The sequence below is a fragment of the Sus scrofa genome, chromosome 1 (assembly GCF_054392235.1).
Source record: "Sus scrofa isolate SSC_HxYL_T2T_F1_AM1 chromosome 1, Sscrofa_HxYL_maternal_Yorkshire_Landrace_v2.0, whole genome shotgun sequence".
Taxonomy (NCBI): domain Eukaryota; kingdom Metazoa; phylum Chordata; class Mammalia; order Artiodactyla; family Suidae; genus Sus; species Sus scrofa.
In genome coordinates this window covers 281,467,585-281,491,446 of record NC_139383.1, presented here as the reverse complement: position 1 = coordinate 281,491,446, position 23,862 = coordinate 281,467,585, and the positions used below count along the sequence as shown (strand labels likewise).

General features: G+C 57.8%; 1 protein-coding gene and 1 long non-coding RNA gene across 5 annotated transcripts in view; one reads left to right on the top strand and one right to left on the bottom strand.

Moving 5' to 3' along the window:
- Positions 1 to 23,862, top strand: part of NIBAN2 (niban apoptosis regulator 2) — a 55,711-nt gene that overhangs the window by 13,737 nt on the left and 18,112 nt on the right. For 2 of the 4 annotated variants that reach the window (XR_014827868.1, XM_021069245.2), the window contains exon 2: positions 21,210 to 21,340. Coding sequence is in view for 2 of the 4 variants with exons in the window: in XM_021069245.2 (XP_020924904.1) it covers positions 21,210 to 21,340 (131 nt within the window). In the remaining 2 variants the exon portion in view is untranslated. Of the gene's footprint in view, positions 1 to 10,220; positions 10,569 to 21,209; positions 21,341 to 23,862 lie in introns of those variants that run through there. The other 2 variants (XR_014827853.1, XM_084996857.1) reach the window with 2 other exon arrangements.
- LOC146407284 (uncharacterized) lies at positions 4,547 to 9,986 on the bottom strand. Its single transcript, XR_014827948.1, has 3 exons — positions 9,788 to 9,986; positions 8,677 to 8,940; positions 4,547 to 7,302 (listed from the first exon to the last, which is right to left on the bottom strand). It is a non-coding gene; the product is annotated as an uncharacterized LOC146407284 (long non-coding RNA).

Below are 23,862 nucleotides of genomic sequence, written 5' to 3'. Positions count from 1 at the left end.
TGAAATGACCACACACACTCCTAGAGAGCTAGCTCGCGTGGGCCCCTTGCCCGGCGGGGGAGGAGCTCTGTCCGCGGGATCTCTCAGCAGTGCCTGTTGTTTGCCCTCCTGGTGGCCAAGGAATGTGCCTGGGGTCCTCTGAGCAGCCCAGGTCCCTTCCCCTCTTGGTGTCTCAGACCCTGCTGGGGAAGAGGGACCTGTCCTGGAGGGATGCTCACAGAGGCTGGGGTCCTGCTGCCGGCCCCACCCCGGGCCTGGGCTCTCATCTGGGTTTCAGGATTGTATAGCTGCAGTGCCAGCCTGGTAGCCCTGAATTTCTTAGTGCGTCCCTAGGCAGAGATATGGGGTGCCAAGGCCACTGTGACGAAAGCATTGGGTCTTTTGAAAGCATTGGGTGGGGAAGGGTTGTCTGGGGGTGGGGGGTGGTCCTCGCCATCTCCCACCACCAGTAGGAGCAACAGCAGAAAGGTGGCTGAAGCCCCCGGTGAAACCCACCTGGCCCGTCCACACTAGGAATTTACCTGAACCCATTGTAGCTGGGTTAAGACAGGAAAAAAAAAAAAAAAAGAGCAAAACAGTGTCTATCAGTAGGTCGTGTTCAGTGGTGTAATCTGTAGGCATTGAAAGTGAATGCCAGGAGTTCCCGTTGTGGCTCAGCAGGTTACGAACCTGACTCGTATCTATGAAGATGTGGGTTCTGTCCCTGGCCTCGCCCAGTGGGTTAAGGGTCCAGTGTGGCTGTGGCTGTGGTGTAAGCTGGCAGCTGCAGCTCTGGTTTGACCCCTTGCCTGGGAACTTCTGTACGCCACACCTGTGGCCCTGGAAAAAAAGAAAAGCCAGTGCCTCTTCAGAAATACGTGTCTGCAAGTATATCGGTTTGTACAGGTGCAGAAAAAATATAGAGGGAAGTTCATCAATATGTTCATAGAGATTTTGGGGGGCTGGTAGAGTAATGGAGTCTTTCATTTTTTTCTTCATTCTCTTTTTTTTTTATTTTGCATGGTAAATACGTTAAATAAAAAAGAATAGCCTTATGAACCTATTTTGGGGGCAATTTAATAAAAAATTGGAAATTTGTCTGACTGCAGAATCTGAGCCACGTTGGCCTAACAGGAGCCCCCAGGAAGTGATTGAAAGCACAGGTGGGCTTGGAGAAAAGGAGAGGGCAGGGAATATTCTGGAAGTGCATGTTGGAGGAGGTTGTTAAGCTGGGTCCTGATGGATTTTGGCCACCAGAGTTGGGGTACAGGCAGATGGGGGGAGTGGCCTCGCTCAGACCTCGCCTGTCCATGGAGGGGAGCCACGGGGACTGTGGCCAAAGGCTGGGGGGTGGGGTGGGGGCAGGAGCCCCACCTGGTGCAGCCTGAGGGCCAGGGAAGGCAGTTGGGGACTGGGGGCCCTTTGTCATCCACACTCCCCAGCTGGACTTTAGAAAGAGGGTTTTGGAGTTCCCACTGTGGCACAGTGGGTTAAGGATCGGGCATTGTCACTGCAGTGGCTCAGGTCTCTGCTGTAGCGTGGGTGGGATCCCTGATCCCTGGCTGGGGAACTTGCACATGCTCGGCTCCCCGCCGCTAAAAAAAAAAAACGAAAGAAGAAGAAAGTGGGTTTTACCTCTGCTACTATAACAACAAACATTTATTGGGCACTTATTCTGCCCAGCCTGGGAAACCCCTGTGGCCGTGGATGGATGAGACTGTGGAGGTTCAGGCCAGAGGTCGTGGGCACTGGAGTCTCTCTGGGCCAGGCAGTGGCGGCAGGTGTAGGTGGGCAGTGAAGGGGTGGGTGGGTTCCTGTCCAACTGGGCAAGTCTGTGACCCACCCAGTCCTCCAGCCCTTAGATGTCCCACTCACTGCTCTGCCCAGGCTCCCTGGGTGCTTAGCGCTGGACAGAGGCTGCTGAGGTGTGTGAGACAGAAGGCTGGGCTTGAGGATCCCTTTCTGCAGTGCTCAAGGCTTCCCTTCCGTCTTTTTTTTTGTTTTTAGGTTTTTATTTTTTCTATTATAGTCGATTTACATTGTTCTGTCCATTTCTGCTGTTCAGCAGAGTGACCCAGTCACACATATATATATATACATTCTTTTTCTCACACTATCCTCCGTCATGTTCCATCACAAGTGACTAGATATAGTTCCCTGTGCTCTACAGCAGGGTCTCACTGCTGATCCACTCCAAATGCAAGAGTTTGCTTCTGCTAAGGCCAAACTCCCGGTCCACCCCTCTCTGCCTGTCTTTATTGTGACCTCAGCCCTCTGTGCCTCTGTTTCCCCGTCTGTAACCTCCCAGAGTGTTGTGGGCTTTATGACAAGAGCCATACCTGGTGCCTGGCACCCTCAGAGCTGAGAGTGGTGAACCCTCAGAGCTGAGAGTGTCTGCCCTTGGGGTCCAGCGCCCGCACCAAGGTCAGGGCTTCCCTCCCAGAGGAGGGAAGGCTGGACTTGAGGCTGGACTTGAGGGACAGGATGGTGTTAGGACACGGATCGGCCAGGAGCTCTGACCTCCCTCTCAGACCTGCAGTGGCTCCCACCTGCCAGCCCGCGCCAAAGGTCAGGTCCTCCACCTTGGAGGCATGACCTTTCATCTCTGAGCTTCCCTTTTTATTGTTGTTATTACATAAACAATAACATCAAAGAAAAATTGGAAAATAAAGAGAAATAACAAGAATAAAATGAAAATTGCCAATAATCCTACCACCCAGAAATGACTTCCAGAAGTTTTCCTGATGCATGAATCTAGAGTGGGCTATGGACACCTGCATCTAGCTCATCCCCCTGCAGCCTGTAGAATGGCTACAGAATATTCCACCATGGAGTTCCCATCATCTCTCAGTGGAAACGAATGCGACTGGGAACCATGAGGTTGTGGGTTCGATCCCTGGCCTTGCTCAGTGGGTTAAGGATCTGGCGTTGCCATGAGCTGTGGTGTAGGTCACAGATGTGGTTTGGATCTGCTGTGGCTGTGGCTGTAGACAGCAGCTGTAGCTCCAATTCGACCCCTAGCCTGGGAACCTCCATATGCTTCCAGAGCGGCCCTAAAAATAAATTCCATTATGGCGACAGTAGCTTGCCTGTTTTGTTTTGTTTGTTTTTGCTTTTTTTTTTTTTTGCTTTTTGGGACCACACCTGATCCTTAAGCCACTGAGCCACCAGGGAACTCCTAGCCTACCTTTTAACTTGCTCAGCCAGACCTCTATCGCTGGGCTCATGGGTTGTTTCCGTTTTTCACTGTTGCTTTGACAGCCCTAATCATTTCCACAGGGATTAATCCATCGATCCCACTGTTGTTTGAGATCCTGCTTAGTGCCAGGTGTTGGACTTGGGGTACCAGATGGGAGGCAGCCATGGTCCTTGTCCTCCCAAGGACGCCTTTCTGGGAGGACAGGCCCAGCAGGGAACCCTCATCCAGGTGGGGGCTAAGGGCATCTTTGGGAGTCCAGGGAGCAGGGGTGACCCAAACTTGGAGGATCAGGGAAGCCTTGATGGAGAAGAAGGGGATGTCTGGGTGACACCCTTGGAAGAGGAGAGTCACAGACAGAAGGTCCAGAGCTGGGAGAGGGCAGGTATTTGGGGGAACCAGAATTTCCCAGAAATTGGTGGTTTTGCCATGGTTCTTGCTGGCCGTGATAGCAGTGCCCTCCCCCCACCACGCGCACTTTGGGGTTTAGTTGTTGTTGTTTGGGTTTTTTTGGCTGCACCTGCGGCATGTGGAAGTTCCCTGGCCAGGAACAGCAGCAACCCAAGCCGCCACAGAGATAATGCCAGATCCTTAACCTGCTGCACCACAGTGGGAACTCCTGGTGGTCATTTTGCCAAAATGGCAGCACATCTGTCCCGTTGTGGGGCTGGGATCATCTTCTGATGGGAGGGGGGGGGTAGCCACAGAAGCAGGGTGACATGCCTGCCCAGGCACAAGTCCTGTAGACACCTCCCCCTGCCACCCCGGCTCAAATGCAGAGCCGGCTCAGCTCCAGTTTCCCAGGTCTTTGCAGGTGTTGTATCGTTTGACAGAATCTGCCAGAAGAGGAAACCAAGGATCCGAGCTTAGATGACTGCTCAGGTTTTTGTCATGGGAGTGGTGACCTTTTCTGCTGCTGATGCATGAACTTGGGCTGGCCTGGCTGGCTCCAGACCCAGCCTGACCTGTATAGGAAGTACCCTCCTGGGTCCTGGTGGGGGGGTGAGCTTTACTCCTGCTGATGCATGACCTTGGGCTGACCTTGGGCTGGCCCAGCCTGACCTGTATAGGAAGTACCCTCCTGGGATTGGAGAGTCCCTGGCAAACACTGGCTCTGGGGCTGGGAAGGGTCTGTCCCCAGGCCCAGGCTGGCCTTTCTGGAAAACCCCAAGCTCTTGCTGTGCCTGAAGATGCCTGAGAGATGGAATCAAGGCCCTCTGGCATAATTGCTCTGTTAGCCAGGGTCAAATTTTTATGTGCTTGGTCCTGTGTTTGGTGCGGGGAGAGGTTATAAATGAGACAGGGTCCCTGTCCTCATGGGAGAAACGGATACTAAACGGTTAATCGTTAAAGCCAAGTTGTGCTGATGACTAATGAAGGGTTCTGCCCTGAATAGGGGGTGTGGCCAGGGACAGTCACAGTCCCAAGGCTTTGAGGGTCTAGTGCGAGGGCCCAGCGCCCTGAGCCCTGTATCACTGCCTGGAATCCATGCTTGGAATCTGTCATCCCTGCCAGGGGAGACAGTCCCCACTCACCCTCAAGGGACCCCCCCCTCCCCCGCCAGAGAAGCAGACATGGAACGTGGGCCTGTCGGCTGAGAGCAGAGTTTCCCGTGATGCACAGGTGGAGGGCATGAGGGCACCTGGAACCAGGAAGGGGAGGCTGGCACGAGTCCTAGGGGGTTGGTTCTCGTACCTCCCCTTCTGGCTTCCTCTGGAGCCGGAGGAGACCTGCAGCTGGTGACCCAAGGAGGGGGTAGGGCCTGTGTCCTCTGCTGGCTCAGGGGGCCAGGCCCCAGGAGCCTTGTTATTTGAATAAACTTTCCATCTACTATCTGCATAAAGCCTCTCCGTGCTGAGGGTCCCTGGCCTTCCAGCCCCGGATTGGGTTTCCTTCTGGCCCAGCAGCAAGCGCATGAGTGAATTTTCATAGTGGCTCATCTTCCTTCTTCCTCCCTTCCTGGGCTTGTCTGCCTTTGCTTCACCCTCCCCCTGCCCTCAGGACACAGGGAGCCAGCGCTGCAGGCAGCAGGGTGTGTATGAGAGAGGGGGAGAGGGATGGATAGATAGTTAGATGGGCAGCAGCATGGGCGTGAGAGAGGGAGGGAGGGAGGGGTGGAGGGAGGGGGTGAGAGGAAGAGGGAGAGAGATGGACAGATAGTTAGATGGGCAGTCTGGATCCTGAGGCAGCTTGAGAAGGAGGCTGACTTGAACTTCTCAGAGGGCACTCAGCTAATGAAATGTGCAAGATTTGTGTGTCCGTATTTAGTCCTCTTTCTGTTAGGGTTTGGCCACTGTAACTGGCATTTATTAGTGATTGGTTCTTATTAGAACAGCAGCTGGCATTTATCGGGCTCTTACCAAAGTTGGGCAGGATGCCAGACACGTCTCACACATTGTCTTATTTAGTCCTCACAGAGACTCTTTGGGGTGCATGCTATTTTTATCCCCATTTTATGGATAAAGAAACTAAGGCTTGGGCAGGTCACGGTCAGCAGCAGAACTGGGTCTGTCGGGTCCCAAAGTTTGTGTTTTTGCTGCTAACCTCCCTCCTGGGACAGACTCTTCCCCCTAGCCTCCTTGCCCATTGGCCATCCAGCTTCTGCTTGCACACCTCCAGTGACAGGGAGCTCCCTACTCCATAGGGTCTCCTGTCCCACACCGGGCATCTGGGATAGAAAGCCCCTTCTCGAGTTCTGTTGCCGTGGGTGGGTCACTGGAGAATAGGCTCCATTTGGGCTGGGGCATGGCTGGGGCTGGGTGTCCATGGCATCCCTTTTCCCTGGGAATTAACCAACTCTTTTGTTTTGGGGGATGAGCTAAGTTCTCCCTCCTTTCTCTTAGCTGTCCTTACCTGGTACTCAGCCCTTAACAGGGTCATTCGTCACATATTGACCAAGACTGAGCAAACTCGATGTTGAAACCATAGAAGTGTTTCCATTAGCATTGATCTGAATGGCTTAGTCAATGCAATAAGACAAGAAAAAAGATAAGAGAGAGCATGGTATAGATACAAGATACCAGGAAAGCCAGACATTGTGGTCCCACCCGGATGGAGTTTGCTGCACTTTCCCATCTAGCCTCAGCCTTAGCCTTGTCCACCTGGCGATGCTACCTGTGGGAAGCAGGGGCTCAGAGAGACAAGGAACTTGCCCCCCGCTGCAGTGCTGTGGCACAGAGGGGCTGTGGTCTGCCAAGGTTTGGTGGCTTGCGGTTTGTTGGATGTTGGCTTTCAGAACCTTCATTGATGTTTCTCTGTCTACTTCCCCTTTCTAAGTTCATCTCTGAGGGACAAGGGCCTGGAAAAACTGGACCACAAGTGTGTCGCCTTCCCATCCTCTGAGGGGCCCACTGAGAGTCCTGGTAGCAGCTGTCTTGGTTCCACTTTTCTGGTCCCCATTTCCTGGCATGAAACACATCACAGAAAACTGCCCCGTAGCACAGGTGGACACACTGTGGGACCCCTGAGCTTGCGAAAGCCCTCACTGCCCACCAGACCACTCTTCCCCTCGCCCCCAACACTCAACTTTCAGTTAGTCAGTCATCAGCATGGATAATACGAGCCCCCATCTGCTCAGGCTCTGTGGCTTTACTCATTTCATTGAGTCCTTCCGACACCCTGGCCAGGTGGGGACTGCTGTTCCTCCCATTTTACAGCCCAGGAAGCTGCAGTTCAGAGAGGATTCAGCCAGATGCCCAAAGTCCTACAGTCAGTGACAGTCTGTGGGCTTAGCATTGGAACTGAGATAGAATTCCAGAACCTTGACGCTGCTCTGTTCTGTGAAAGTGCCCTTCTTGACACAGGAAGGTACTCATAAATATTTGTGGAACGGATTACTGTTTTCTTGCATGTCTAAATCTGCGCGTTTCCTGGGCTTTCTGCTTGGCACGCTCTTCCTGCCCAGCCCTCCTTCTCACCAAGCCAGCCCCTCTTCATGTCTCAGGAGTCACCTCCTCCTGGAAGCCCTCTGACTCTTCAGGCTGGGTTGGCCACCCCTCCTGTGGGTTCTTCTGCTCCCAGTCGGGGACTTGCCATGCCCCATGCAGGTTTTGCTGACATCTGTCTCCCTCATTAGACAATAGGGACCGGATTTGTCTCACTCCTGAACACCCAGTGCCCTGTGGTTGCTGAATGAATGAATGAGGGTAACATGAAACTTTTCTTGGCCAGCACAATGGAGCCGCCAACACCCTCCCTTGACCTTGACCTGCCCCCCGGCCACCATTTGGGTTGGGCCTGAGCTGGGTGACAGAGGATGTGGATCTTGGGCTGGGCCCTGCCCCCAGCCCCTGCCTGCGGGTGGCTGGTGGGAGGGGCTGGGTGGTGATGCCGGCTGGCAGGCTGGTCGTGGAGGAAGAGCTCAGGCAGCGGGCTCTGCCTGGGCATCTCAAGGTCTGACTTCATTCTGGGCGCCCAGGGGAAAATGGGTGGTGGTTTCTCAGATAAGGGGCCAGGCCTGTGGCAGGCACCTGCCAGTGTGGGTGCCGAGGCAGAGGGCCCTGGTCCCTGGTCCAGCCTCAGGGCTCCGCACATTGGGCTGAGACGGCCCCTGGGCACTGCAGCGGAGGGGATGCACCCCTGCGACCTGGGAGCAGTTGTGACAGATGGCCAGGCCCCAGGTTCCCAGGCCCCAGGCTCCAGTGGGCGGGGCCAGGATGAAAAGAAGAGCGTGGAGGCGCGGGTGCTGCTGGGAAGTCGGCCGGGTGACTAAGAGGGAGGGGATGAAGGTTAGCGTTTACAAAGTCACTGTCATAGATCAGCCACCTCTGTGCCAGGCCTGATGACAACAACTGTACGAGGGGGAAGCTAATTGTCCCCAGTACAGAGAGGCAGAGACGGAGGTTCAGAGGTGAAGCCGCCAGGCCATGTCTGGGATCTGTTCCACGTCGTCTGGCTCCTCTGTCTGGGCCGGAGGGTCGGGGACGTGGAGCAGGTGGGTGATACAAGGAGGTTGGTCCTCCAGGCTGCCTGCAACCTTCCTTTCCATCCTGCATGGCTCTGTTGGCCTAGGGTGTGGCCTTGGCCATGGCAGGACCCACTGCAGGACGCCAGCCTCGGGAGCCCAAACTGTGAGGTGCTCCTGAGAGTGGAAGTGCCCCACCACCCCGCCCCCGGGCAGGCTCAGGGTAGGTGTGGGTGCTGCCCTGGGTGGGGTGCTATGGGGGGGGGGTTGGCATCCCTTCTCCACCCACCCCAGCTTGGGTCTGGGTTCCCAGAGAGCAGGGACTCCAGGTCTGGGCTCCCAGAACAAGCACCAAGTGTCCGCCGCCGTGGGCACCCGGGCTGCTGCCAGGAGGGCAGGGAGGGGCTGGGGGATGAGAGGGCTTTTGTTTCCCTCTGTTTGTGTCGAGATGGGACTTCCTCCCACCCTCCTCGAGGTGGAAGGGAAAGGCCAGTCCCGGTGGGCGGTCCGCAGGCTGCCTTTGGGGGTGGGGTGGCTCTGGGGCCTCCCTTCCGCCACTTCCCGCCCTCCTGCCTCCAGGCACCCTCTTCCACCAAACCTGGGTTGCTGAGCTGTGGTTAAAAATTTGCGAACCAAGAAGTGGTTTAAAGGTAGCTTTGCCAGGGCCTCCGGCCTGCTCCTCCTGGCCCCACCGCTTTGCCCCAGAGCTGCCTCTGTGATGGGAGACCCAGCTGGCCTCCTTCCCAGGTCTCCAGGGTGGCCCACGTTGGCATCCACGACTGGGTGACCTTCCACCGGGGTCCATGCAGCCCTCATTAATCAAGCGCCCACCTGGGCCAGACGTGAGCTGGGTGCTGGGTCTCTGTAGGGGGTGATATGTCTCAGTAATTGCAAGAAGCACCAGGGGGAAGTAGAGGGCCGGGGTGGTGGAGGGTGGTCCTGGGGAGGAGGGGGTGGGCACTGGGAGAGACCCCAAGAACAGATACAATGGAACTCTCTGGGGGCTAAAGCCCCACTGACTTGTGTCTTACGAGGAGCTGGGCCACTGACAGGGCTGCCCCTTCCCCTAGCCTCAGTTTTCCCGTCTGGCCAATGGGGAGCTTGGCCTTGACCTCAGAGGGCCCTTCCCATGTCCAGTGGCCTGTTATCAGCGTAAGTGCCTGGCCCACTAATGAGGAACCGCGCCTGGGCAGGGGTTCTACAAGTGCTAAAGGTTAAGGTTGTAGCCACAGCTTTTTGTAAGGCTCACGAGGCCCTTTGTTAACAGCAAAAGCCACCCTCTCCTGAGGGCACTTTGTTAAGAGCAGGCGCTGCTAACATCCTCCGGGGACCCCTAGTCGCTGAGTGAATTGGCGGGGGAAACCATCACATCAGACCCACTTTACAGATGAGGAAACTAAGGCCCAGGGAGAGTAATCTGAGCTCCACGCTTACTTCGTGCTTCGAATTTGGCCTCAGAACACACCTGCCTGCGTGAAAAACCTTCCCAAAAGTTTCTCCCAAAGCTGATGCTGCACTGCGGGTCTGGGCCACAGAAGTGACCGAGGTGCTGCCCTGACCTGGGGAGCTGCCAAGTGAGTGGGGAATGTCCCGGAGGGAGCCAACAAGTACTCCTGAGCCCCCTTTCTGTGACCCGCACAGTTGTAGGGGCTGGGCTAGAGCATCGAACAGAGGCTGGTGTGGCTTCACGTCCCGGTTTGGCCTCTTACCTGTGTGAGGCGGGGCAAGCCATGTCTCTGAGCCTCAGTTTCCTCATCTGTAAATGGGTTCCACAGTAAATCTGGGGCAGGTTCACTGAAGGAAGGTTGATGGTAATTGTTATGGGGGCTGCCTGGCCCTCGGCTCGGTGCTGTGTGCTTTAGCGCATGCCTCGCTTATGCTTAGAATTGCATGCAAATGGCAAACTGCAAAACGTTGTGATGGAGGAGATGCTATTTGAGCGGGTCCCTGAAGTCTGGCTAAGAGTTGGAACAGTGGAAAAGAGGGGGATGGGAGCCCCGTGCAGAGGGCAGGTGAAAGTGTGGCGGAGGGAAGTCCTAGGTTGGTGGGAAACAGCTGGGCTGGGTCCCTGGGGAGGGCCGGAGGCTTGAGATCCTGGGCCCAATTTGGCGTATTGTGCTTGCGGGGGCGGAATGCCAGGCCCCGTGGCAGGTGCTGAGAATCCGGTGATGGACGAGCCTTTTCTCCTGGGGCGATCTGAGTCCAGGAGAGCCTCTACGAGTGCTTTGCAGGGCTGTTCGTTGAATGTTTTCGCAGCCCGGAGAGCTTGGGTTCAATTCCCAGCTTGGATTTGGGCTCCGACACTTGGCAGCTGGCTGACCTTGGACAAGCCACTGGGCCTCCCGGCCTCTCTTTCCTTGGTGGGGGGTGATACTATCACCCCCTGCCCTGGGGCTGCGGCCAGGGCTCAGGGTCAGGATGTTGCAAAGCCCCCTGCAGGGTGCTTGTGTCATCAGCGGGCATCTTGCCTCATCAGCTGTGTGACGCCAGGTAGGCTTCTTAACTGCCCCAGGCTTCCATCTCTCCTGTGTCGGGGGAGGGGGGAACAAGGACCTTCCCTCCCCCCGCCGTCTTGATCTCCCACTTGATGCGTGGAGCCGGCATCGGGCCAGGTGTCCATGGTTACCCGGCTTCGGTGCGCCCAGGGCAGCTGCACTGTGGGGAGCGGCTTTTCCTTGTCCGTAACTGGCCCCAGGGAAGGGGTGACCCAGCAGAGAGTCCCTTTGGGGCACCTGAGGCTGGCAGGGAGGAAGCCTCGAGGTGGCAGCCACCTTCCCGAGCAAAAAGGGCTGCGTCGTACACATTCTAGTGGCCCCAGGACCCAGCCGTGGCCCCTGGGTTGGGCATCGGCCTGGCTTCCCGCTGTGAACCATCTCTGGGGCGGGTGGCGGGGGGCGGGGGTGGCGGGCATGCTGCTCAAAGCAGGTGGCACTCTCTGGTCTCTCGTTCTGGGCTTCCTTTCCGCTCCTGCTTTGAGCCAGGTCAGTCCCAGCTGTGATGGGCAGTGCCTGGGGGAGTCAGGGAGCAGGTCTTTACCCATTGTGAGACCTGAGGGATGAGGGTGGGGGGTGGAGGGGCTGTGGGAGGGGGCGGGAGTACCACTCAGCTTGGGGACATCCTGGGGAAGAGAGCTGGGGAGTGAGCTGAGCTCAGCAGAGGAGGGAGGGGTGTCCCTGGCCGGGAGAGCAGCTTGTGCAGGACCCCGTGGCGGGGAGGAGCATGCGTACTGAGGAGCTTGATCTTTGTTCAGAAGGCAGTGGGAGCCATGGAAGGTTTGGAGCAGGGGAGGTTCAGGGCGAGGGCTGTAACAAAGAGGTCCCTGTGGTTCCTGCATGTGGGATGGATCAGAGGGAGCCAGGAGTCGGGGGAGGGGGTAGAAATTTGGAGGCTGTGGCAGGAGTGAGATGGGGAGGCAGTGACTAGTGGTGTAGCCTGGGCCGCTTGACCAGCCCCTGGTCTGCTAGGAAGCCCACCTCCGGCCTCACCCTGATGGCCTTGCGCTGAGAGCAGGGCACGCTGGGATGGGGATCGTTCAGGTCCAGAAGTGGGCTGACCCTGGGTCAGTCCCTTGCCCTCTTTGGGTGCTGTTTCCCTTCTGCACAAGGACTGGCCTGGGGGTGGGGGCACTTGGCTGTCCTACCCCCTGCTGGCTTTGGCTCTGCAGGGTTCCAGCTGCTGGTTCAGGCTCTTCTCATAGGCTGGCTGCCAGTCCCCCTCCTCTGCTGGCTGATGGAGCCTCTCATTACCACCCCCCCACCCCCCAGTTTACTCCCTGATTACAGGTCCAGAACAGGAGCCGTGTCAGCTTGTCTGACAGTGGCCACCCACAGGGCCAGTGCTGCCAGGTGTCCCAGGGGCTGGCAAGCTGGAAGGTGGAGGTGAGATGCATCTGCTCACACTTGAGCTCCCGCTTAATCCTCAGACTGTGCTGGGTCCGTATAATTGACCCTCTGTGTGTCCCCAGAGGAGTCACTCAGCCTCTCTGATTTTAGTGTTCTTCTGTGTAAAGTGGAGACAGTGCATCAGATAACTCATGTAGGGCGTTCCATTGCGGCTCAGTGGTAACAAACCCCACTAGTATCCATAAGGACACGAGTTTGATCCCTGACCTCGCTCAGTGGGTTAAGGATCCGGCGTTGCTGTGAGCTGTGGTGTAGGTTGCAGATGCTGCTTGGCTCTGGCATTGCTGTGGCTCTGGCATATGCCGACAGCTGTAGCTCCTATTAGACCCCTAGCTTGGGAACCTCCATATGCCACAGGTGTGGCCCTAGAAAGACCGGAAAAAAAAAACAAAAAACAGCTCATGTGGATGTGTAGCATCATATGTGGCACAGAGCGGCTGCCGAGCAGGTGGCCTTTGCTGTTATGTGTTAATGGTGATAACAGAGGCGGGCGAGCAGAAGGGCCATGGGCCAGGCTCTGGGGGCTGGCATACCTGGCATACCCGGCCAGCTCTGTCGGGACAGGCTGTGTGACCCTGGGAGAGTGTTCCCACTGCTCTGGACCTCAGGCTTTCCCTGATCTCCCAGGCAGGTGATGGAGCTGGTGGTATTTGGACAGCTCTGTGACATGGGGAAACTGAGTCCCTGCCCCCACTCTGCCTCCGCTGTTCCTTCAGATGGGGGTGGGTGGGGCTGGTATCCTCCCCGCATCCCCACCCCCAGCGGCTCCCCCTTTGCTCTGGGAACCAGGCAGGCCGGTTGAGGGCCTGCCCCACCCTACAGGGTGCTGCCCGCCTGGTTTCAGTCGGCAAATCTTTCAGCCCTGAAACCGGGCTAGCCTTGTGGGTGAGGTGTGGTCCCTGGAGCCCACTGGAGGGACCGGATGAGCCAGGGACAGGTCTGGCCCAGTGCCCTCAGCTCGGGCCCCTCCAGGGCCGGGGCCACTGTGAAACCCCCGTGGTTGGCACGTGGCTGATGAGATCTCGGCTGGAGATGGTTCTGGCGCCTGTTAGCGTGGAGGGGGTTCTGGACCTGGGCTCAGATCCTGCTTCTGCTGTTCCCCAGCAGAGGGGCTTGGCAGGGGTCTCAGTTTTCTGGGGCTCCGTCTCCTCTACCGAAACATTCCTCCAATTCAGACACCACCTGCCTCAGGGCTGAGTTGAGGATTGGTGGGGGGAGGGGGGAGAGAGCCAGGTAAGAGGCTTGGCACAGATGTGGCGTGTGCTGGGCTTGGGAGGGCGGGGAGACGGCACAGAATCCCCTAGCTTGGTGCTGGATGCTCTTGGGTGTACCTTTCTGGGTCCATACTCCGGGGACTCCTGCACTCCTTCCTCCCACCCTCAGCTCAGCGAGCCCCTTCTCCCTGTACACCCAGGGGCCCCCAGAGTCTCTAGGGAACTTGAGGCCACTGTGGAGCCTCCCCAGTTCTTGCCCAGCTGCTGCCATCTGAGTGCAGGAAGTAGCGTGATCCTTAGCGTTGTCAGGTTGGAAAATCAGAGATTAGCATTCTTCCGGCTGCCTTGCCTGCTGTTGGTGCTCATCCTGGGGTGGGGTCGGGCCAGGCCAGGCCAGGGGTTGCTCAGCCTGTTTCCAGGGCCTCGCTGGCTCTGCGGAACCTTGGACCAGAGGCACTTTACAGGCGTCCCCATTAGCGACATGCCCCCTCCTTGCCAGGGTGAAGTGCTTTATGCTCTTTGGCCCGTTGGTCTTATAACCTCATCAGGCAGATACTGTTGTGCCACTTTGCAGAGGGGGAAACAGAGGCTCAGAGAGGGGAAGTGCCTTGGCCAAGGCGGCGTAGCTAGTTGGTAGCAGAGCTGGAACTTGAGCCCAGAGCCTGCGCGCCCAGTGGCGATGGGGCTGTGTTTGCGAGTGGGGTGGTGTTGAGTCTGGGCCCCCACCCCCCTCCCTCTGCCCAGCCCGAGGGGGCTGTGGTCAGCTCAGAGCTGACTCACCAGCCGCTCAGAAATGGTGCTGAGGCCAGCATCCCAGTCAGCTCCTGGAACCAGCGCAGTGCTGATTAGATCCTCGTTGAGATTTTAGATCAGCTGAGCCCACAGGGACCCAGCCACCCATTTTGCAAGTAGGAAGGTTGAGGTCAGAGAAGATGGACAGGGCAGGACTCAGGATGCGAAGGTGTGACGGTTCCCTGCCAGCTCGGACCAGATAGGCAGACAGATTTCAATCTTGGCTCTGATAATCGCCAGCTGTGTGACCTTGGGAACGTCATTTTGCCTCTCTGAACCTTGATTTCCTCATCCGTAGAATGGGGATTGTGAAGCCTGCTCTGCCTGCCTGGAGGGAGCAGGCAGAGACCCAGCAAGGGTGTGTGAGGCGATGGGCTTTGGGGGATAAGGATGTGTCAGTGCGTTTTCAGCAGCAGCATCGAGTGAGCCACTCTGGGTGCGGGTGTGGAGAACAGGGGAGGTTATGCACCTGCGGGTTAGGGGTACATGGGAAATCTCTGTACCTCCACCTCAATTTTTCCTGTGAATATAAACCTTCTCTAAAAGAAATAAAGTCCCCTGCAGGAGCTCCTGTTGTGCGGCAGTGGGTTAAGGATCCAGGTTGTCTCCGTGGTGGTGCAGGTTCAATTCCCAGCCCGGTGCAGTGGGTTAAGGACCCGGTTTTGCCGCAGGTGTGGCTTGGATTCGACCCTTGGCCCAGGAACTCCATATGCCCCTGCTGTGGCCGAAAAACCAAACAAAATAGTCTACTAAAAAGCAGAGGAAAAAAAATCTGTAAGGCAGGACGTTGGAGATTGTGTCGTGAATGGAGAGGCTTTACGGGGTGCGGGTCTGTGTAGGCTTTGATAGGAGACTAGGTTTGAAACGCTCCGCTTTTCCCTTCGAGGCTGAGTGTCTTTGAGAAGGTCCCCAAGTCCCCCTGAGCCTCAGTTTCCTTATCTGTAAAGTGGGGCTGACAGATCAGCACTTCCTGAGCCGTTGAACATGCCAAGTCCTCAGTGGAAAGGCGCCCTGGTTCCCTCTGGGAGTGAGTTCTGCAGGCAGTCACGAGGCCTGGCTGGTAAGGAGGCCCCTCCAGGTCACCCCTGATGGCCCCAAAGGGTACAGGCTTTGGAGACAGGGTCCCAGTTATGGGGGGGGGGGGGGACAGAGCCATCCTAATTACTAGAGGGACAGATGCACGTTATTGAGCCAGCTCTGCCAAAGGCTCCACTCCAGAACAGCCCCCATGACAGAGTGTGTGTGCGTGTGTCTGCCTGCCTGTCTGTCTCTGTGTGTGTATTTTACCCTGGCCCCTGCAGTGAAGAAGTAGTGGCTTCTTCAGTTCTGAGTGCAGCTCACTACCTGCGTGCGGGGGACGAGGGGTGCAGATAGACCCCGGGTGGGTGGCCGCTCGCCCAGGTCCCCGAGCACAGTGGTGGCTGGGCACAGATTCCCAGAAATCGTGTGCTGCCCTCTTGGGCCCATAAAGGAATGGGGCCTCTGCAGGTGATCCCATAAAAAATTCTCTCCCCCGCCCCCGTGTGGGTGCTCTGGAGCTTTGTTGACTCACAGCGAGATGACCTTTTGTGAGCCATTAATCTTTGTGAACCTTGGTTTATACACCTGTAAATGGAGGGTTTATGTACCTGAATTCACCGGGGACCATTTGACGGCTCCGGGTGTGTGTCAGGCCCTGGGTCTGAGTGGGGTGAGCTTACCTCCTAATGCCGCGGGATGTGCTGGCAGAGGGCACGAGTGGGGCCAGCGATGGGCTCCGGGCTCTTGCAGAGGCCGCAGGTGATGCCAGGGGAGCCCTGCCAAGGTCCTGTGGGAACCTGGGTTCCTCGTGTTCCTTGCACGTGGCCTGGTGTTCCCAGCACCCCCCCGCTGCCGCCCCAACTTGCCGGTGCTGGAGGGAGGGCTCTCCCTTTGTCTGATCTTTGTCGAAGGCCTACTGATCCTTATCGTTATTATTATTTTGTGATTCTTTTCCTGGTTCTTTTTTTTTTTTTAAGTCTTTATTGGATTTTTTCTAACTGCAAAAGTTATTCTTGCAAATAAAACTTTCTCTAACTATTGCTGTTATTCGCTGAGCACAATCATCATTATTATTTTTTTAGGCCCGCACCTGTAGCCTAGGGAGGTTCCCAGGCTAGGGGCCTACACCACAGCCACAGCGACGCAGGATCCAAACCTTGAGTCTGCGACCTACGCCACAGCTCACGGCAACGCCGGATCCTTAACCCACTGGGCGAGGCCGGGGATCAAACCTCCGTCCTCAGGGATGCTAGTCGGATTTGTTTCCGCTGAGCCACGACAGGGACTCTTGAGTATCATCAATGGTAACATTTATGGGGATCCTGAACTGCGCATGTCAGGTGGGAGCACTGTGGATGGATTTGGTTACCCCCATTTTAGAGGTGAGCAACCTGGAGCTCTGGGCGGGAGAGCTCGGCTGCTTGCAGAGCTGAGGTCTTCAGAGCTGGGCTGGCGGACAGGCTCTGTCCCTACTGCCCCCACCCTGGTACCTTTTCATCTGACAGCACCTGGGGCTGAGTCTGTGCCAGGAAGGAGGGAGGATGTATGAGAAAATGTGGGTGAGGCCAGCTCACGCCCTCAGACTGCTCCACCCCAGCCTCAGTAGCTCCCAGCGAGCTAGCCAGGGTCTCCCCCCAGCACCCCATTCCTGGGGCCTGGGACCGCCCCCCCGCCCCCGCTGGGGTGGGCCCTGCCTCTGGAGATGGACTGCAGCCTGCTTCCCCTCTGCCCTCGGCGGGGACGGAGGTCTGGTGGGGTCAGAGCTAGGATCAGGAGGGGCTCAGTGGGCTGTGGTTCGAACCCCAACTGCCTCTGTCTAGCTGTGCATCCTCAGGCGAGCGCCTCACCCTCTCTGGCTCACAGTCCCCTCTGGGGTGGCAGGTGACGTCTCCAGAAGTGGGAGGAAAGGGTGAGCTGGCGGGGTTAGGGTTAGGTGTGGAGCAGAGAAGGATGCCTGAGGTGTCGGGGACCACCCGCAGACACCCGAGCGGGGGCGCTGCGGCAGGGTAGGGGGGGATTTGAATTATAAGCAGGGTGCAGAGAGTGGGGTGCTGAGCAGGCCTTGCAGGGAGGGGGCTGCAGGGGCCCTGGGTGCCTGCCGCTCAGCTTCGCAGGCAGGAGGATCGTGGAGGTCCTGCCCTCCGGGGAGGCCTTCTCCAGGGCCGGGGTGCCTGCTTGCATCCTCCTGCCAGAGAGGCTGCTGGGGGACCCTGTTCGGGACTTCTCCCCTGGGAGCCCTTTGTTCCTGGAGGGGACCCCCTCCCCCACCCGCCTCTCTGCTGCCTTCCCAGCCCTGACACCTATCCCCACCCCGCCCCGGTCCTCGTCCTTGCCTTCCTGGCACTTCTCTGTACTCAGCAACCTCCCAAGTTGCCTTAGGATGCCTCTCAAGAATGTGCCCGGGGGCTGCCAAGAAGCCATCCCGCAGCCCATCCCCCCCGGGGTCTTCCCCTTCCAGGGCTCCCTCTGCTGCCAAACCTCAGCTGAGCGGACCCCGTTCTCTGGCCCAGCCCGGGACCCTCCTCTGGGTCCCTGACCTCTTGCCCTGCAGCAGCCACAGTCCTGTGGGGCGGGGGGAGGTGGGCAGCCCCCTGGCCCAGCCCTTGCCAGGCCCACCCTCCCGGGGTTCACGCTCAGCCCCCCCTGTCCCAATCCGCCCGGCTCCCACGTTTGGGCAGTTAGACACCTAACACTCTCCGATCTGTTTGTTTTCTAGAATCTCAGGGAGCAAAAAGTTGATCTGAAAATAGATCCAGGTCTATGTAGTTCTCGAGTTTGGGTGGCCAGGGCTGCTGTGATCTGTTTGGGGGTGCAGGGCCCTTGGGGCTGCCTCCTCTTTTCCTACTCCTTTGAGTGAGGCACCCCCATTTCTGCCCATACCCTCTCTCTCCCCTCTCCCAGGTAGCTTCTCTTGCACCCCTCCTTCCCTCCACTCCTGGCCTCTGGTCCCACAGTTTCGTGTGGGTAACTTGTCTGCATCCCAGTGTGAGAGGCCTAGAATGAATTTCCTTCTTGCTGCCCACGCTGCCCTCTCATGCCTGATGCTTCATGCCTGCCAGCCGCACCATCACCCTCTGGCTCCGTCTGGGTCACCCCGTTCTGTTTTTCACATCCTCACCGCCTCTGGCTTCCCAGGGTCCCACCCGAGGTGTGCCTTGGTGCCCTTGATGGGTGATGCATGGCCCTTCTCCTGGCTGGACCTCCCCCTTCCTTCTTCCCTGGCCCAGCCCCGGGGCCTTCTACACCCGGCCACTCCCTGCCTGGCTGTGAGGTCTGGGCTTTGCTGACCCGGCAGCTGAGAGCTGTTGTGAGTTGGGTGGTCTTGGGTTCGGGTCCTGACACAGGATGGCAGCTTCCTCCTGGGCCTGGATCCCAGAGAGTCAGGGCAGATTCTGGCCTTCCTGGAAATAATGCTGTGTCTGAGGCTGGTGCCCCAGGGCCGAGTCAGGCATCCTAGAGCCGTGGCTGAAGGCCCCTGGAGATCCGAGGGCCAAGCCTGCCCATCTGCGTGCTGGGAGAGTAGTACCCGGTGGGTGTCCTGCTGTTGGACGCAGAGTTGGGACAAAACCCTGACCTGGAGGCTGACCCTCCCTCTCCAGTCCTGGGTCTGCAAGCTTCCTCATCCCTAAAATGGGAAAACAGCAGCACTGACTCCCTAGGGTTTTCTCGAAGATTCTTTGGGGTCATAGCTGTAAAACTTGCCCACTCACCGGCTTGGGTTAACACTGATTATGGGAGGAGTTGATGTGTTATCAATAGAATTGTGGTCCACCGTCTTATTTTCTCTATTTGGCTCCAATTTGTTACCCCATAGCCCCCCCTCCCACCCCGCACCCCCGCGCCGTCCTGCCTCATCATTTTTCAAAACAGTTCCCGTGGCCTTTGAGAGAGTTCTGGTTGTTTATGGTTTTTAAAAAATAGGCATTCAAAGCAAATTCCTCATTTGTTCTCCCCTTCCTCCCCCTAAAACAGACTCTGAATAGGCGCAAGCTCATTCCAGGAAAGGGGAGCCCAGGCCTGTGGAGAAGGGACCCACAGGCTGAGCTGTCACTGGAAGGAGTGGAGGGAGTGGCCCCGCCTGAGATCCTGGGTGTGGGGTGCAGCACATGCTCTAAACCTTCCTCCCGGCCGCCACCTCCTGGCTGGGTCTCCGGACTGCATTCCAGCTGTACCACCCACTAGCTGTGTGACCTTGTGTGAGTGGCTTAACCTCTCTGAGCCTCAGTGTCCTCCTCTGTACAGTGGGGATAACGCACCCTATACCCCATAGAACCGTTGAGAGGATGGGATGAAATGCTGTCCTAGCTGGGTGCCTTCTCTCCAGACACCAGCCCTGGGCAGGATGGCATCACATCAGTCCCTTCTTCTTTGAGAAAGGACCAGGTCTTTGGAACCCGGAATCCAAGCCTGTCCGAGGTGGCAGGGCCTGTCCATTACCGAGTCCAGACCCAGAGCGGGCTCCTGGACAGTGGGCCAGCGCAGACCCCAGGTCAGGACTCAGGTTACAGCTACTCGCGACCAAGAAGTCTCAAGGCGGCCCCAGGAGAAGCCTCCCCACCACCCACCCCGTGGGTCTGGACCTCAGTTTCTTCATCTGTAAATGCAGATGCTGAGGCGGCACAGACACCGAGCGTCTGACGTCGGCTGGGCCTGCTCTGGCGCCACAGGGCTCCCTTTTACTCTTCAGACACTGCTTTAGCAGAAGAGAAAAGCAAACAGCCAGTGAAAGCAGAGTGGTTGTTAACTTGCTAAATGAATTCATTTTAGAATTTCTTTGGTCACGCCCGCGGCATGCAGAAGTTCTGGGGCCAGGGATTGAAGCTGTGCCCCAGCAGTGACAACACTGAGTCCTTAACTTCTTGGCCACCAGGGAACTCCTAGAATGTTTGTTTTTTATTGTGAAAAGAATCATGCGCATAAAATGATTCAAATGCTACACAGGTGATAGAGTTCCTGTTGAGACTCAGGGGATTAAGAACTCACCTAGTCTCCATGAGGGTGTGGGATCGATCCCAGGCCTTGCTCAGTGGGTTAAGGATCCGGCATTGCTGTGGCTGTGGTGTAGGCCTGCTGCTGTAGCTCCAGTTTGACTTCTAGCCCAGGAACCTCCGTATGCCACAGGTGCAGCCCTTAAAAAAAAACCAAAACCAAAAAAACAAATTCTATGCAGGTGAGTAAAGCAGCCAAAGAAAATTGCTCTGTATTCCTCGTTCCCACACCCAGATATGCCGCCCTAAACAGCCTGGAGGGCTGCCTTCTGGGGGCCCCTTCCTTGAAGCCTCCAAGCCTGAATGACTCATGGGCACACACAGGAATGATTTGACACGGGGTGCTATTCAACGTGGGATTCTGTAGCTCGCTTCTGGTTGCATGACAGAGGGCAGACAGCTTCCCTTTGGTGGTACGTGAGCCTCGGACCCTCATCTTCTGACTGTCCTGGCTGAACTGCTAGGTCTGGAGTCACCCCTCACATGTGCAGTTGGCTGGGTTCTGGCGTGTAGGTGCCTGCCGTTCCTGCACGGGTTCTGTGGGCTGGATCCCTAGAGGAGCAAGTGCAGCATCGGAGAACCAGGCACACAGCCACAGTGCCCCCCACAAAGAAGGCCATCCCAGCTTCCCACCCCCTTGCTCTGGTTAAGATGTCTGTTTTCTGCATCCTGGCTGGTCCAACCAAGGGAAAATGATATCTCACTTCTTTTTGTTTGTTTGTTTGTTTTTGTCTTTTTAGGGCCACACCCGCAGCATATGGAGGTTTCCAGGCTAGGGGTCCAATCGGAGCTGTAGCCTCCGGCCTACGCCAGAGCCACAGCAATGCCAGATCCGAGCCACACCTGTGACCTACACCACAGCTCATGGCAACACCGGATCCTTAACCCACTGAGCGAGGCCAGGGATCGAACCCACAAACCTCATAGTTCCCAGTCGTGCTCATTTCCGCTGCGCCACGATGGGAACGACACATCTCGCCTCTGTTTGTGTTTGTTGGCTGGCGGGCGAGGCCGGGCATCGTTTCACGTGCCTGTGGGTTTCTCGTGTCTTCTCTTTGGTGGGTCCTCGGTCAAGGTCATTGCCCCCTTTTCCTGCCTGGCGGCTCCCCCGGGTGTGCGCAGAAACAACTTCACAAGCTGGAATCGGGGACAGGGTTGCCGCCTGGAAGGGCCCCACGTGGCCACCCTCACGGCCTGTCTGTCTCTCCCTTTCAGAGAAAACCGGGAAGATCCTGACGGAGTTCCTTCGTTTCTACGAGGACCAGTACGGCGTGGCCCTCTTCAACAGCATGCGCCACGAGATCGAGGGCACCGGGGCGCCGCAGGCCCAGCTGCTCTGGCGCAAGGTGAGAGGTGCCGGGTCGGGTGCCGGGCGGGCCCTGGGCCTCGGTTTCCCGCTCTTGCGGCGATGGCTCTAAGGGCCACACTCTGAACAGGCCAAGGAGCTGGTGCTGGGCGACTCCCCCGGCCCAGCCCCTCCATCATTGGAGCTGAGGCTCTGAGTCACCTCGACGACGGGCCTGGGTCCCAGGCCAGCTCCCCCTCCTGCAGTCCCTGCGCCCGCGAGCTAGTTACCTCGCCGCGGTTCACGCATCTGTGAACTGGGATGAGCACACCTCCCACACTAGGTGGGTGGTCGTGAGGCCTAAAGATTTGTCACTGGGGTGCTGGGGCTGGGCAGGTGCTTGGCAGGGCTGGCGGACACTGTCATCCTCAGCGGCCTTGTCATTATCCTGTTGTCAGTAGTAGGATTATGTTTGCACAGTAAATATTTGTCCAGCGAGGACTGGAAGCTGCCTGGCTCCAGCCTGGGGGTCGGCATGGGCCGGGGGAGGCGAGCAGAGCCTCCTGGGGAGGGGATCCTGGTTGGCTGTGGCGTGGGGCTGGGGGCGAGGAGGTGACGAACAGCCAGAAGCATACGTGGGCCTCTGGGTGTCCGGCTGGAAGCCACCAGGCCAGGATTTGAGCACTTGAGGTGAGAGGCCAGCCCTTGTCCCTCTGGGGGGTGGTGCAGGGGGCCCTGTGTCAGCCCAGGGAAGCCTTCTGTGAGGGCATCACATGTCCCAGGGCTGGGGTCATTCCCTTCCAGTGACCTTTGTCCTCTGCTCCCCACCCCCCCGGATGGCCAGGCAGGTGGCAGAGGGAGGGGTGATGAGAGGAAGGGTGCTGGCTCTTATCCTCTGCAGGGTGGCCCAGTGGTGCCCCAGGGGCTACTTACTCCTGGTTGGTGGCACCTGGGCAGAGCGCCCACCAGCTTCTCCCTGGGGATCAGGCTGGCTGAGCTGGTCCCTCTGGAAGTGGTGTCTGAACCAGGTCACCCATGTCTGAGTCCCGTGATTGGTGGGCTGTGAAGCTGCCCACCTTGCCACAACCTCCCTACCCAGCCCTGCTGGCTTCCTCTGGGCTGGGGACAGTGCCCTGTGCTCCTGATGGCCCCTCACTTCCTCAAGGCTCTCTCCTCGTCTGCCGAAGGGGTACCTCCAGCGTGGGGCTGTGCTGATGATGCAGTGAGCTGATAAGTGGGAAGGGGGAGCAGGTGGGATTACTGAGGGGCTCCGAGTCCCCACCTGCTGGGGGACCTCGGGCACGGTGGCTCTGCCTTGCTGAGCCTCAGTTTTTCTGTCTTCTCTTCAGAGAGCAGAGTTATCATGGTAGGGGCATCAGGGAAGCTTTGTGTGTGGGGGGGTGTTCATGGGGCCTCGAAGGCTGGTGGGATTTGGATTATTGGGGAGGTCTCTCAGGAAGGGGGACTGGTGTGGGTAGGGGTGTTGGTTTGCAGCAGGGGGTGACAGGGGAGGGGACAGAGCAGAAAGAAGAGCCTGTGCAGGCCCCACACAGGGAGTTTTTTCATTCCACCCCTCCCCCTCCCCCAAAACCAAGTCACCCAAAATGTGCCTGTTTATCATGGGACCGAAGGAGTGGGAGCTGGCATCACTTGACCCCGCTTTGAGGATTTGCTGCCCTTTGTCTCCTCAGCAGGAGGAACAGCTGGAGGCATGGGGTCAGAGGTCAGGGAGCGGCTGCTGAGACTCAGGGATTTCCCTGAGACACAGGCTCCTTCTCCAGACATGACTGTGAGGGGTCAGGTCCTGGAGCCACACTGCCCCTGCTGCCCCCAGACACTCGGGGAGACAGTACACAGCCCCTTACACAGGGACGTGGGCGCCCTGAGGGAGATGCTGGGGTGAACTCAGACAGTGGGGCCTGACTGGTCCGGGTGGCCCAGGAGGGCTTCCCGGAAGAAGGGCCATCTCAGCTGAAGGCCAGATGGGAGAAGGACCATCGGACCGAGGCTGTGGCACATGCAAAGGCCTGGAGCCGAGCCTTTAAACGGCTTGCCCAGGATGGCACAGGCGGGGACTCGAGCCAGCTTCCAGATTCCTCTTCCAAGGCTCCTTCTGCTGTGACCCCCAGCCTGCCTGGGTTGGAAGGCAGGTCAGGGCTGTGTGTCAGAGCCTCTCGGAGGATCTCATGTCTCTTTGACGTGGGGCCCAGAAGAGGCGGTCAGGTCTCCTGGTGTCATGGCAACCTCCCGACCTCGTGACAACAGAGGGCAGGTGTGGCCTGGCTGGGTGTCTGGCAGGGGCACATAGGAAAGATGATAGGAAAGACGGCCGTGGACCCAGTGCAGGTGAGCTGCTGCCGGTGGCAGCTCCGCTGTGTGGAGGGAAATGTGACAGGCAGCCTGGTCCCCGTCACCGAGGATGGAAGTGGGGTCGCCTGACAGCACCCAGCCTTCTCTCCGCATGAGACGCCCCTTTAACGCTCACAAGGGTGAGGGGTTCCCGTCCTGGCCCAGTGGTTAATGAACCCAATTAGTATCCATGCGGATGCAGGTTTGATCCCTGGCCTCACTCAGTGGGTTAAG